Genomic DNA, 15,911 nt, shown 5'->3' on the forward strand with positions numbered 1-15,911 from the left:
AATACTGAACAAACACTCTATAGCAATGAGTACTATCAGAATATAGAGCTATTTAACAATTATTTTAACCAAAGCAAATCACTTACCCTACCTTTAAGCCTCCTGATGTCGTTCGGTAAAACACTCAATTGCCCACAATCCTTCAGTGTATAGGCGGTTCTAAAGTCAGAAGGCGGGTCCTAGTGAAGACCAATGGCTGTTTCCCTCGAGCGTAGAAGCGCATGGTGATTGGACACTAACCATGCCAATCTCGCTAAACCCGGAATGCAGTGACTGAACACCACGGGTCATCGTAGAAACGCGGAAGCGCGATCGGCATCGAATCCTATTAACCCTTATCTCGGTCGATAGTCCTTTACTTCCATGCGACTCAGGCTATTCAGTTGTGCCAAGCTATTACGGTTAGCTGGACGCACCAACCCACAGCATCACCTGTCAGCAAGTCCCCATCATATTATACACACACAATTCTACAGCAACCATCGGTCCTTTCCTGGCGGCGGAAAGCTCACAATGCAGACCACCACCACCACCACTTCGGGTGCCGAGACAGGGGGGGCTTTATTAAAAAACACACCTACTCTTAAAACAGAACATACTGGAGTGGTGCAGAAGAAGAAGATCGCCGACACCCTTCTTTCAGACAGTCTGAGGGCTCCGAGTCCCCGGGTGGACCATGGCAGTGATGACTCCGAGGCAGAGTCCTACCAGGGTGGGCGCAGTGAGGAGGTTGACAGGGAGACGAAGGCCAAGGCGTTCGTGTGGTGCCGAGACTTTCTGTCTGGCTCCTGGAAGAGCCTCCCCGAAGCAGACTTCCAGATCGACATTGTTAGGTAATTAGTGGGGAATTAAAGGAATATCATTATGTGTTATATGGGTTGAGTTTGATAAGCACACGTCGTTGAGTAACAAAAACACGTTATTCATCTTGAGACTGTCACGGCGAAGTACATTATTCAGGGTAAGGGACTTGCCCTGAAACATGACTGTCATATATCATGACAGTCGTGGATGAACTTTAACCTGGTATTTGCACTTTCCTCATTTACGGCCCGTACATCTACATAAACGTCCAACTTTCAAATATTAAGTGCTTACCCCATGGCCACGGATGTTACAATAATGTACGGACCCTCAGAAGTACCCGTGTGTTCCGTATTGTTCAATAAAAAGCATTTTAATCCGATCGGTGACCAGTTCTCCGTTTTTTCACCATTTGCATTCAACTACGCGACCCTATCGGTTGGGAGGTTTATTGCACTCTGATACAGTATAACTCTATGAGAAGATGTCCACCGATCGGATTAAAAATGCTTTTTATTGAACAATACGGAGGATACGGGTACTTCTGAGGGCCCGAACAGAATTGTAACATCCGTGGCCATGGGGTAAGCACTTTACATTTGCGATCTGAACGTTTACGTAGATGTACGGGCCAAAAAGGAGACAGTGCAAACACCAGGTTGAAGTTCATCCATGACGGTCGTGACAGACGACCGTCGTGTGCTCCATGGCGAGGTAAGGAACGAGTAACGGAGAGATGGACGGGGGGAGGGGGGCGGATGGGCGACCAGGGGTCATCAATATGTCCGTGCACAGACAAATGTGTCCATGGCAAGCCGCAAGAGTCAAGATTATTATTATTATTATTTATTTTTTTACCTAACATTATAATGTTCCTATTTTGTTCATAAAACCCAATTACTGAGTGTTAGTCTCCAGGTTTTCTTCAGAATATGTATGGTGACACTGATTTACTATTATACTATGGCACATTAGAATCGAGTGAGTCCAACTTTTTATTTTCAGGGACCCCATAACTCTGAGAGTGTACAAATACGGGTCCTTTTGGTTCCATTTGTACACTCTCAGAGTTACAGACCAGTAATGGTCATTTAAGGCTAGCTCTTTATGTGTTTGTCTACTCATTTTGTAAGTCCATTACATCGCCAAAAAAAAAAAAAATGTCCACCACAAGCCAGCATGGCGATGACCCCTGGGGGGGGACAGATGTAAGGTTTCGAGCTGTACTTTGTTTTATACTTTTGACGGGTATATGTATGTATATGCATGTTTATCAACAAAAGCAGTCTTATCAATGTAATAGTTAAAATATGACAATTCAATACGGCATTAAGACAGTCATTGCCAAAGTCAAACGAAAACATAAGAACAATAAATAGCAATAAAAAATGGTTTGAGAAAGAATACCAAAGGAAAAAACTAAGACAAATATCTAATCTGAAACATTGCTAACAAAACATTCCTGATTTACTAAAGAAAATGAATGCTCTGATAGACCAAACTTGAGCACAACAAAACACACAAAATGTGGAAATCACAAACCTTTATAATAAAGACATCCCACCAAATCAAACAAACCCAAGTCACCAACTTAGTAGAGAAAAAACTAAACTTGAATTGGGCATGAATGACTTGGCTATGACACTTATGCAATGTGGTGACAAGGGAGACTCGTTGCTGTATAAAAATATTGCACTTTGAGTCTGACACGTTTTATTACGTATACAGTCCATTTATAAATGAACTAGTGTAGTGGACCACTACAGTTGGAACAGTGTGCAGCTTTCTTCTCCTACCTAGACAGATAACGTCCCTTTTCTATGCAGATGGCGTCTTTCTGCCATCTACCTTAAAGACAATAAAACTTGACATTCTATTTATTTTACTTGCAGTGGTGGACTGAGTAATCTGCTATACATGTGCAGTTTGCCCGACCACGTTCAGGCTGTGGGGGAGGAGCCTCGCAGGGTCCTACTCCGACTTTATGGAGCCATTCTACAGGTTTGTCCTTCTACATATCTGTGAGTGTTTGTCGCAACGTTAATATCTACATGTCTTTGTTGAAATGCGTGTGGGCAGTATGGAGGCATCATTATCTTCACATAAACATTTGAACCCTAGTGTTCCTGTTCAGGGGGCGAAGATTTGGCGAAAATAGCTGACTCTACAAGCTCACAACACGCCGTGTTACGACGCATTTTGAGCTTCTAGATCGGGTATTTTCGGCAAAGAGATCTGGTGTAGTAGAGGGAAATGGCTCACAACCACAATGTGTTGTGACCTCATAGATGTGCTATTTTCACAAATCCTTTGACAAAGTTTTGAAAATCTACCCAAAATATTGATGGCGGGGTTAAAGTTATTAATCCATCTTTGAACATAAATGGCACATTAGCAGAATCACTACTCCACCAATGTCCGACGACATCCCTAGGACAGTGGTTCTAAACATTTTCAGGCTGTGACCCCCCCAAAATAATCATAATTGATCTGGGGACCCCCCACCCTGACAGGCACTTCTTGGAATTGTAGGAGTTGAGTCATTAGTTTGACTCGGTTCCACAGATACATTTGTGGAAAATAGCAGATCTACAAGATTGGCTATTTTCACAATTTTAGCATCTTTCTTATATTATTTGACAATTTGGCCAATGTTTCACCAGTTTTTATAGTATTGTTTGTCCTTAAACGTCCTTAAATTGTCATCTTTACTTTACTGTCATCTGGGAACCCCCCTGGGGGTCCTGACTCACAGGTTGAGAGCCACTGCCTTAGAAGACTACGCTGGCATAAATGGCGTAGCATAGAATAAAAAAACTATTTCCGGGCAGCTGTCAGTATTAGCAGGGTAATATTAATATTGCCTGTACCTCCCCTCTGCAAACTCCGACCGCCATAGTCTGCCATCCTAACAGTGTATGTGCTTGATGTGTGGCAGGGAGAGGACGCCTTGGTGCTGGAGAGTGTGATGTTTGCCATCCTAACAGTGTATGTGCTTGATGTGTGGCAGGGAGAGGACGCCTTGGTGCTGGAGAGTGTGATGTTTGCCATCTTAACTGTGTGTGTGTCTGTCTGTCTGTCTGTCTGTCTGTCTGTCTGTGCATGATGTTTGATAGGGAGAGGACGCCTTGGTGCTGGAGAGTGTGATGTTTGCCATCCTGGCAGAGCGTACTCTAGGGCCTAAGCTCTACGGTATTTTCCCCCAGGGACGCCTTGAACAGTACATACCGGTATTACACACACGCACACACAGCATTTATTTTGTTATTGTTTTTGTTGTTGTTTTCTTTCTTTTTTCATGTAAAGTACATAATCGCACAACTGTGGAAGTGTGAAACTTGCTGTACAGTCAGTGCATTCTGTATTGTACTTGACCCTCACTTAATGTTTTCACATTTGTGTTTATCGCTCATCCCATAGTTCTTCAAATATCTACTAGCTAAGTACCAGCTATTTGACCCCATTCGTTTTGCTTAGCATTGCTCCAAAATGCTAACAAGCTTCCAGACTTGTATCTGTAATGCAAAGACAACTCATACTGTATGCCTCAATAGCATTTAGCGTTTAGAGACCATACTGTAGAATCTGTTGAGTATAAGATGAAAATGTAGGATGCAATTAAAACAATCTCTGTTGAATCAAGTGATTCCATGAAAACAAGTACCATACTTAAGTAAGTTCTCAACCATAGTTCGAAGTAACTTGTATAGCATTATCATAGTTGCAAAGATTTAGGGGCTGCAGGCAGCTAAAGATATTGACTGTGTAGGGCTGCATTTGTGAACGTTCTGGGAGTTTTTGAGTTCAATATCTCTTAAACCTCTTCCCCCAGAATAACCGTATGCGCACAGAGCAACTCTCAGACCCCTCCATCTCAACTGAGATCGCCAACAAGATGGCACGCTTCCATACAATGGTGATGCCCTTCAATAAAGAGCCCAAGTGGCTGTTTAGGACCATTAATACGTGAGGACACAAAACCTTTCTCATGCACACTCTTCCTCCGCATGTATATTGTTAGCATTCTGCAGACTATATCGTCACTGTCCGGTGGAAACCTAGTATGTCCAAAACCATAACTTTTCAGGACATAGAAAAAAAAGTCACAAGCTCTTGTTAATACTTTTCATTGGTTCAATATTAACAGATTTAATCACTTTCAACCTGTCGTGCCTATTATTGGCATGTCATGCAATGGGTAGAAACGACAAAAATAGCACTGTGAGCTTGTAGACCGGCTATGTTCGCTACTCTTGCGCGACGCAGTCATACGACAAAGTATGAAATGGGGCATTCATTTATGAAAAACTAAAATATGGAGTTTCGTTCCGACAGCGACGATATGCTACATTCTTGACCACGACCACCTCCAGGAGGGAGACTAATTCACTATCTCATCCACTGCTTTCATTCAGATACATGGACCAAGTGATGAAGCTGAAGTTTGTGCGAGAAGCACATGTGAAGAAGTACAATAAGCTGCTGAAGTTTGACCTGCCTGCAGAGCTGGAAAGACTCCGGTGAGTGGGGGGGTTGGCAAGCCTGTCACAATTATTACATAATCGTCATTACATAATCATTATTTAGCAAAATAGTGGAAATGGCACATCTACAAGCTCACAACACGTCATGATGCAATGTGTTGTGAGCTTGTAGAACGACTATTTCCACTGTTTTATTATGTTTTTACTTTCAATATACAATTATTAAGTGTATGGCCTATTTTGGCCATAGAATATATCGTTGCTGTCCGGCAGAAACCACCTAACTCCATTTTGACGCTTTTGCTTTTTTTTTTTCCATAAATCAGGGCCATTGAACACCCTTTACGTCTGTGTGTTGGTAAAAAAATATTGAACCAATGAAAAGCATTAAGCGCTTCTGACAAAACCAGCTAACTCCATTGGATCCTCAAATTTTCTGCTAAACCAGCGAAGTCCACCGGAGTTAACTGGTTTAGCTGACTCCAGGCTCCACCCCCTTTTGACCTCCAACCTCATTGTGAGCTTGGAGGTCCATTCAGCTGTTATCAATGATGAACAAAACCTCCTAACTCCACTCTTTTTTCAAATCGTTAATCACAATTATTTGTATGACAATTAATCATCAACTAAAATGATCATGATCGTGAGTGACAGCCCTAGGGGTTAGCAACGCAAGCACCTGTCATATGACAGTGTGATAGGACACTAAGGACAGGACCTTGGGAAAGGCTCGGACAAAAATGTGGAAATATAGTATAATAGAAAATGCAAGGATATGCTATTTTGGTTACCGTTTGTTCATGCAGGCACATATTTCTAATTATGAATGTGAAATAATAATAAGAATGTCATTTAAATGAATAAAGATGTACAAAGAATAACAAAGTCTGTGAAAATAAGGTTGAGATATAATGTCAAAAAACAAATATTACAAAAACAAATCGGTAATAAAATGTTCAGTTATGTGATGAGAATACAAGGCCTTTTACTTTTATAATAATATATTCATGTCATATACTTTAGTGGTTAAGTTACAGTATCTGGACAAAATATTAATATGCTGTAAACAATGTTACTGTGAAAAAAATACTGTGAACAGTTATTGTGAATTTAGATTATCTTTTTTTGCGTAACCCTTCACCTAAATTCTTCCATGACATCAGCCCTGAATGTTTATGTAATAATAACAACACTCTGACCTTGCCAGCTAACAGAGGGACAGTCCATGATTGTGGTTGATTATCTCTTCATAAAACCCCTTATCTTTACAATATGTATGAGTCTCATTTAGGGGAATACACATATGATGTGTGTGCCCCAGAATATGATGTAACATATATGTTGTAACAGCCACTCCACATATATTTGTTGCTTATCACATACACACAGTATAGCCATTTGACATACTGGTAATCTGAGCTGATCGTATCTGTGTCTATCACTAGCACAGATATAGATCTAAAAACGCAATAAGTTCTCTGCTTGCCAGCAGGGCAACTTATGCTTGTGCTTGTAGATCGGCTATTTTCGACGTGCAACACCTTCGTACGACGAATTACACATCAGGCTTCAGTTAGTCAGTGTGAAGTAATTTATCTGCCCCAGTCAGGAATTCACCCATCTACCAACATTATTGTGGCCAAATGCTATCACACCTGTAGAAGGACATGTAGACTTATTTTTGTTTGATTGTTAAAGGTAGGGTAAGTGATATATTTTTGTCAAAATAAGTGTTAAATTGCTCTATATTCTGATAGTACTCATTGGTATCAGTGTTTGTTCAGTAACAGGAGTCTCCACGTCCCTCAAGCTTATGATTAAACAGAAAATGCATTTTTAGGTCGGGATAACAATTTTATCCAATCAAGAGAGAGAACTCACACAGGACACAGGATAAGCAAGTGAATTTGGAAGTGGTGACACAAAGAAATGAGTAGACAAAATTGGAACTGCACCACTATAAAAAAAAAAGAAGCTGATACATGTGTACTTTCTCCTGATTGTCTGAAGATTGGTCACCCACCTGAAAATGTATTTTCTGTTTATTAAAGAGCTGAAAAAACAGGGAGACTCCTGTTACTATAGCAATGATTACTCAGAATATAGTTTTAATTATAGAGTCTGCATTGTGGTTTTCCTATTTTTAACGAACAGTGCTGGACCTGACTGCACACTTTACATGCAGCTGTTTTACAAAGAATCTCACTTAGCTCATCTCACTTATCTGCTGATAACACTGTAGCTGCCATACAAGTAAGTCATTTGCCTTTAGTTTGAATGGGGTAAACGGGCACACTCAGCTGACACTGGCAAAACCTCCCATCAACTGTCACTGTGGTTGTGGCATTTCCTGGTGTGGGTTTGTCAGCAATATTCCACTGACAGACATTTCTAACTGGCAAACAAGCATCATGTCCCTTGTTAGACTGGATAGGGTGCTCAAACCGTTGGTAATTCCCCTGTGGGCAACTCTTGACTCTCGATATGAGTGTAGTAGTTATAAACTTTTTTTCATACTGAATAATAGGTAAAGTACTCAAATACCTGTCCTCTGAAAATACAATAATGTTGAGTTTCACTGTCACTCACTATATGCTCTCTTATCCCCCTTTTTAACCACCCCCCCACCTCCAAACTACAACCCCCACTCCGCTGTTTGCTCAGTGAGTTGCTGGCAGCAACCCCATCCCCAGTGGTATTTTGTCACAATGATGTTCAGGAAGGTAAGTCTCTCTCGTCCTATCAGACGTTGATCCGCCCTCTTGGCTTCACTGACACATTTCTTAGAACTGAGTTTCCTGTACATGTGCAGAGCATATTCAGGCAAGGGCAAAGAAGGAAACAATCAATCACCCATACACCTTTGACTTACTTTAGTCCTGCTCAAGCACATGATGCAACATGTCAACTCTTTAAGACTGTACAAGATGACTGTCATGTTTTGATGTCTCATAATGTTTTAAAAAAATGCCTTGCTTTTAATATCAATATAATTTATGTAAAGTTTGTTTTGTTATTATTATATATTACTCATAAAAAGTGCTAAAGGACCAGCACTACAGTAGGTTGCACCAGCTGTGTGCAAGTTCAAATGTAACCTAGTTTGATCGCAATTTCCAATTTAGGACAGAATCGACGCGCTACTAATGGTTTAAGGGTTGCACCATCTGAAATAAATTTGCAACATAGGCATAAGTAACAACTTAAATTTGCACCTAGTCCGTAGTAGGTGTAAAGTCCTCCATAAAATAAGGAATGTCATAGTGCGTCATTTGGATGACTCTTGGAGGATGAGGATCAGCAAGTTATACCGACTGTTACGTCAGCAACAATAGATTACGCCCCTTAGAAATGTATGATGACATAGATTTATACTCATGCTTTCATTTTCCATGAGTAGAAATACTGAGGATTACTAACATGCTGGCAGAGACAGTTGCCTATCACAAGACTTTATTTTTTTCTCTGCGAGACCTCCCTTTGTGATTATCTGTGACATGTTAACTTACAAAATAATGTTACATAAAAGAAAAACAATAAACAATAATTGCCAACACAACACGTATTTTATTCTCTGAGAGTGGTAAATTACAATGATGATGAAGAGTGCTCGACCTGAATAGCGCCCTGAATAGCGCTATCATTTGATTTTTGATAAAATATTAAATAAATTATTTGCAGGAACTACGGTAGGCAACAACCTTGTCCTAGATTGATCAGCCCGACTTGTTAACATTATGTTCATGTAATTTGACAACTTTTTGGCAGAAAGTGAAACCCTCATTTTCTGCAACAATACTTATTGTTTGGTTAATGTGGACTTTGTACCAGTGTAACTAAGATAAAAGACACAGCTTTAGTATCAAACTACTTTCAACCTATAATTTATTGTGGATTTAGGCTCCCTAACTTGACAGCTGATGCAACAGGCTGCTGGTGTAATAAACGTGTTTTCACTTCTTTTATTTGCTTCCACAGGCAATATCCTGCTTCTGGAAGGCCAGGATCCAGCCTCAACAGAGAGACTCATGCTCATAGACTTTGAGTACAGCAGTTACAACTACAGGTGAAGTGTGGTCTACTTGTATAATTTTGAGTGGGGATCCAGATTTGGTTACATGTTTAAAGATCTAATCAAATATAATGCCTTCTCTTTGTCAAGAAATACATGTTATGAACGGCCTCATATATACTGTCTGTCTCTAAAACCTATAAGATTCCACTATCAAAACAGTGTTTTCTACTGTGTTTTGTTCTGGTGCCACTACATATTGTGACAACTGCAGTGTTCTTTCCTGTAGGGGCTTTGACTTTGGGAACCACTTCTGTGAGTGGATGTATGACTACACATACAACCAGTGGCCTTTCTACAAGGCCACACAAGAGAACTATCCAACCAGAGACCAGCAGGTCGGTCTAAACACCTCCCACTCAAAACAGAGAGCAGAATCCTTCTGTATTCAGGCTGATAAATGGTGTGGTCAACAGAAATGATGTCATTCCAGCTGGAAAAAAGTGTCAGCAACAGTGTTTTTTTTTTATTGTTGAAGCATAAATTAGGCTTTTGTGGAAATACAGTGTTAGGATTCACACAATTCCATTCTTCTCCTTTCTTTCTGTTGTTAAATTGTGTGTGTATATATATATAACCCCTAGGTACAGAAAGTTAGACAGCTTGGTTTCTTACCAATTTTAGGTGTGGAGTGTAGAAGTGTTTTTCTGTCCACACTATGCCATCTAGTGGCTAAAAATGTCAACTGAAGGCAGTTTCATTTGGTGCATACAGGGAAGTCAATGCTCAGCAAAATATTCAGGAGGTGTTAGGATAGTATGGTTGTACATCTATTTGGTGTTGTTGCAGCATGTTTTCATGGCATTGTCCTGTGACATGAGATGAGATGTTTATATTAGTGAGATTGAAGGACTGTCCTCCATGTCCATACTGGCATTGAGAGAAAGGGGTTAAGAGAGTCAACAGCCAATGTTGACTCTCTTACAAAGTCTTTTCACATAAAATATGAATCAGAATAATTTCACTTCATTCATTTGCCAAAGTTGCCAAATCAGACTGCAATACAAAATGCAACAATAAATACATTTAAAAAATAACTTGACAATAACAAAGTCATTATTTTACTTCATGCAGTGCATTTTCCTTTCCTGAAGATTGTTCTGCTCTGTGTTGCAGCTTCATTTCATTCGTAGTTATTTCGCTGATCAGGGAGGATTCCCTGGTAATACCACACCGGAGGACCAGACACGCATCGAGGAGGAGATGTTAATTGAAGCTAACAGGTAGGAGATGTAAATGTTAACATCCGTCTTTTTACTGATCATTCTGTTAACTACAGTAGGATAAATCCACACAATGATCAGGAATAAGAGAACAAACTTGCAAACATTTCTAATGAATTAATGTAACAACTAACAACAGTTCGTCAGAATTGGAATCAAAATGGTAAAATTTACCAAGTATGCTAATATTTGCCTGGCAGTGGTGCACCGACATATCGTAATCACAAGACTCAGTCTTATTTTTTGGAACATACAGACAAACATTGGACAAACTCGTCAAAGGTCGTCACAATAAATAAAGATCCAAATATTATTATTATCATTGTTAATAAGTCATACATTTAAATCCAGAGGCTAAAAAGTGGTGTGCAAAGCCTCAAGTGACCCAGGTAATTAATAGCAACAAATTGATACAGTTGTGGTGTGTGATGAGCAGTCAAAGTCCAGAGATTTGGGGCTCGGGTCTTGGGAGAACTGGCCAAGATGGGAAATAGATAATGGGAATATGCTGTTGGGGAGGGTATTGGTAGTCTTGTATGGACTGCAGAAAGATGATGTGATTCTCCTTTTGTGTGATTTGTAGGTATGCGTTAGCATCGCACTTTCTCTGGGGCCTGTGGTCCATCATTCAGGCCAGGATATCGAAGATTGAGTTCGGATACATGGTAAGCAGAAACATTTTAGTTCACTTTAGGTGACATCTCCTTGATGACAAAACAATGTCAACTGTTGAGACTAGAGGCGTTGAAATCCATTCTAAAATGCATCGCGATGCGGATTTGGACGATGGAGATGAATAGCCTTCTAAAATTTGTTGTTGATTTTCCTATTTCAGGAGAAACATCACATTGAACTATGTGCAAATAAACTAACCTTTCATGCTAGTCTAGTGCTATGAGAGATATGACTGAGGGAGGCAGTGATCAGTATTCAGCAACGGGTCATAAAAACACACCCATTATTTTCAAAGGGGACATCTGGGCATATTTCTTATTTTTTACGACAGTCAAATGCTCAGTGTTAATTTAACAGCAATGTACAATGTTGATCTACCAGCTCACAAGTGAAAATAGCAGATCTACAAGTACACAACAGATATACGGCCACTCAACAGATCTACAAGCACACAACGTGCCACTATGTGACCCGTTGTGAGGTTGTTGTAGATCTGCTATTTTTGGTGAGCAACACGGTCGGATTCATGGGCTTCACTGTTTCATTTGGTTATATTGATTTGTACACTTTCTGTGTTAAATTAACAATGAGGATGTCACTGTGTACTCATAGTTTCATCAGGCTATGTACACACGTATACCGGTATTTTGCTTTTAAAACAGAGTTTACTAGTACACTAGCACGGTTATAAATACATCTCTGTTCACATAAAAATGCACACCACAAGACTGTCAATTGACAGCTTGTCAACAATTGGATCTTGGATCTTGTTTTCTGTTTAATATCAATGAAGTGTTCTTTGCACATGTTATTTACCTAATGATTTATATAAAAAAGTTTAATTGCTCTGGTAATGTAATTATTAATAATTATTTATTTGCACAGGAATTAATACATACAAGATATTGAATATGGGCACAAAATATTGGCTATATTTATTGGTCTTAAAATATATCAATCAAACCCTAATTACTTGTATAGTTGCAGCAATAACAGTAATAGATATAAAATTGTGGTCATATCTTTATGCTTTCTTGTCAGCTAAAATGTGGTGCTTGTGTTTCAGGACTACGCCCAGCGCCGGTTTGATGACTACTTCAGACTAAAAAAGCTCTTCAGCTAAATTCCACCTCTTATTCATCTGAATGTACAGTCATTTTCTTTTCATCTTTCCATATGAACCATCCCGTAGAAAAGCTCTTACTTTGTAAGTGAAAATTCTTCCACTAAATGTGAAGCTTGTAGAAATATTATCCAAGACAATGCACCCTGCTCTTGACAATTAATAGTGAATGAAAGGCAGACTGTTGAAATGAAGGAGTATCTATTCCTGAATGTCATGCACAAGGACAACTCTGTATTGTTAGTCCAATGTAACGCACTTCGTCCCAAATAGTGAAATGCAGTGAGAACAATCACAGCCTTTTTTATTATCTATTGTTTACAAATGGCTTGGGGGGGGGGACTATTTTTGTGTTATTTCAAGCCATTTTTATTGAACTCTTTTCTGTGTTGCATTCTTTTTCTTGAGGGTCCAAAGAACCCCTGTGTTTCTTGTATTTAGTTTTTGAACTTGAAAAGTTGAAAACATCTATTGCACACTGTAATTATCAAAACTGTAAATGGCTCTACTCACCACTGCTAGATAGGAGTTTTCTTAACAGACCATACCGTACTGTACTTTTCCATTATGTATTTCAGTGGATTTTAATCCACTGGTTTCATCCTGTGTTGAATTTCCCTCTCATTTAATGGTAGGGCAACAGATAAGGGACAATCTCTGATATTTAAACACCAACTAGTCTATATCTACACAGCAATATCAGTTTCTTTTTTTCATATAATTGTATGGAAATGGCTTAAAATGAGATGTTTTGAAAAGGTGAACTACAGTTAGTAGAAGGAAACAATGATATCACAGTTAGAGGAAACTCCTAGATGTACAGTACACTGTATTGTCAGTACTGAATGAACATCGTAAATGTCTAGCATTCAAAACCAGATATATTTGCATTGCCCTGGAAGCCTCTCTACTGTAAAAGGTTAAATTGAATGTATATTGATGATATAAGTATCCTTATATTTGTTTATAGGGAGTTGGGTGGACTTCCTCCACTCCTGACATTACAAAACTGCTCAGCTGCATGTACAAGAATACGAAATTATAATAAGTACTGTTTTTTCATAACATTTCAATATATCAGTTGCCATGCCTTTAATGAGAGTTGAGAGCATTTCGAAGCCAATATTGTTGTTTTTGCATGTTTAGCCCATTGACTGCACATACTTAACATTACTGTATTTGACGTTGCTGTAGTTTTTTGTCCGAGGCTATGTTTTGCACCCCGTCCGTCCGTCCGTGTGTGTCCGTCCGTCGCCCCCTCCGTCTGAACAGCTATTCTCCGGCACTGTTGCCTTGATCGCAGCGAAACTGTGCACACACACTCCCTGGATGCCAATTCAGAACCTCCTGGCCTGTTATAGCGCCACAAGGAGGCCGCTTTTTGCAACAACAAAAAATTGACAGTTCTCCTACAGATTTGATCCAAATACCACGCAAATCGGTACACAGTATCTCTATAGCTATTAAACGAAACAGGTCTTTCAGATTTTTCATATTCCATCCTGATTGGCTAAGATTGGCTTCCAAAGTTTGCAGGGGTGCTCTGTTTTGAACAAAATGCCTCAAATCATGAACACGGCATGCAATTTCTGTGAAATTTTGCACACACATTCCCACAAGGCAGAGGAGAAAATGCCACTTGAAAATGTTCAAACCAGCCTCATGGTGGCACTATAACAGGCCGATTCCTGTTTTTACCTATAACTGCACCAATCTGTGTAAAACGTTGTATGTGCACTCCCTAGAGGCCAAGGAAAAGCCTTTGCCCTGCATTTTTCACATCTGCCTTTATAGCGCCACCAGGAGGCCGACTTATGTAAAACACACATTTGGATATTAGGCCTTCAGATTTTATTCAAATATCACGCAAATCGGTACACTTGATCTCTATTGTCATGTGATCGAGACGGATCTGACGAATCTTTCATATTCCATCCTGATTGGCTAAGATTGACATCTAAAGTTTGCAGGAGTGGCCCGTTTTGAACGAAATGCCGCAAATCATGAACGAGTCCGATGGCGGTGAAACTTTGCACGCACATTCGCACTATGTTGAGGAACAAATGCCCCCCTTTCAACATTGCTGTTATTATAGCGCCACCAGGAGGCTGAATTTTTTTTTTTTAATTTTTTTTATATTACTCCTACAAATGTTGTCCAAACATCACGCAAATGATACATATTATCTCTTTAGTCAAGTCATCAAGACTGATACGTCCAATCCATTGCTGGCCCACACTAACCTACCTGACCTGGCGGAGACCTGTGCTCCGAGGGGCACTTATTCTAGTTTATTTTTTTCTGTTTAAATTTTTTTTTTTTAAATGCTTTGTTTTAATGCAGTTGAAAGGGTAGATTTACAAACAAAATTCAAATGATCATAACTGCATGCTGGCATTTAAGGATTAGAAGCTTTTAATAAAAATATTTAAAAAAAACTGGAATGCATTGAAAAATGATGGCAGTAATGATAAAATAATAATAAAATCATACAACCTGTAGTCGATGGGGTAAACATACAAGAATACCCATGTGGTCAATTTACTTTAAGTTATTTCATTTCAGACCAAGAACCGCAATAGCATTTTAGACCAAGGACTTGAACTGTGTTTATGTGTGCATTAGAAATTAACATGTTAGCACGGAAATGTTCAGCTGGTTCATGTGTGTATAGAGCATGATGAAAATAAATCTCAACACTGCATGTCTGGAGGATCAGATCTAAAGAAGATAACGAGGGAGAAAGAAGATTTATTGTCGTCCTGCAGCAATTATTTGAAATGGAAAAATAAATGCAGCTAGTTAATATTTTCTTGTTAGATTGAATGCGCTGACATGAATGTCTTGACATCCCAAGTTATACAAATGTATTAGCATCGGTTTACTCATCACCCCGGATGCGATATTAAGAAACATGCTGAACAGTGCCTCTTTAACCTCCCTTTGCTCTAACAATTTAACACTACAGCTGTTGCATTCTGTTTTGTTGTCTTTTCACCATACTTTTTATTTTGTCGTTTCATTTTGTAGAACTGTACTTTAATTTAATAAACATACATGGTTTGTACCTATAACCAAAGATTACTCTAATGATTTCCAACTTATGTTTATGTTTTAACTTTTTTCTTTTTGAACCTTTTTGAAATGTGTAGCCTATTATGACATGCCCAAATTAGATTGAAAGTGGTTAATATTCAGATTAACCATAATCATGTTATGTAATGCTCCTCTGCTTCACGTTTATGTGTCAGGAGGACAGTAACTTGAGCTCATCGTGACGTGACTTACAGCAGTGTAAACGGTGTCATGTTTCTTTGCCCCTTCACCCTGATCCAGGAATAGACCTGTCCCAAAGACCCATGCTGCACACAGTTCCACATGAACACTGTTGGCTATCTTCAGAGCAGAGGGGCTTCACATCCGAACAAACTTGAATTCGTTGTTTAGGTTCAAATGCTTAAACTTAAATTCAAACTTAGTTTAAGGTTTTAATTGAGGTGTTGTATACGTTCTTCTTGTATGTTTGGTAT

The 15,911-nt window shown here is 39.3% G+C and overlaps 1 protein-coding gene across 1 annotated transcript; it reads left to right on the forward strand.

Moving 5' to 3' along the window:
- The first annotated feature begins 301 nt into the window (after positions 1-301).
- On the forward strand, positions 302-15,449 carry chkb (choline kinase beta). The gene is made up of 11 exons (XM_080438317.1): positions 302-833; positions 2,697-2,805; positions 3,921-4,034; positions 4,637-4,770; positions 5,220-5,324; positions 7,953-8,011; positions 9,267-9,354; positions 9,590-9,698; positions 10,477-10,583; positions 11,167-11,248; positions 12,325-15,449. The coding sequence occupies exons 1-11, from the start codon at positions 364-366 to the stop codon at positions 12,379-12,381; spliced, it is 1,434 nt and encodes a 477-aa protein (XP_080294443.1). The 5' UTR covers positions 302-363; the 3' UTR covers positions 12,382-15,449.
- Positions 15,450-15,911: the final 462 nt, after the last annotated feature.

This window comes from Gymnoscopelus braueri (assembly GCF_963280865.1).
Source record: "Gymnoscopelus braueri genome assembly, chromosome: 9".
NCBI lineage: Eukaryota > Metazoa > Chordata > Actinopteri > Myctophiformes > Myctophidae > Gymnoscopelus > Gymnoscopelus braueri.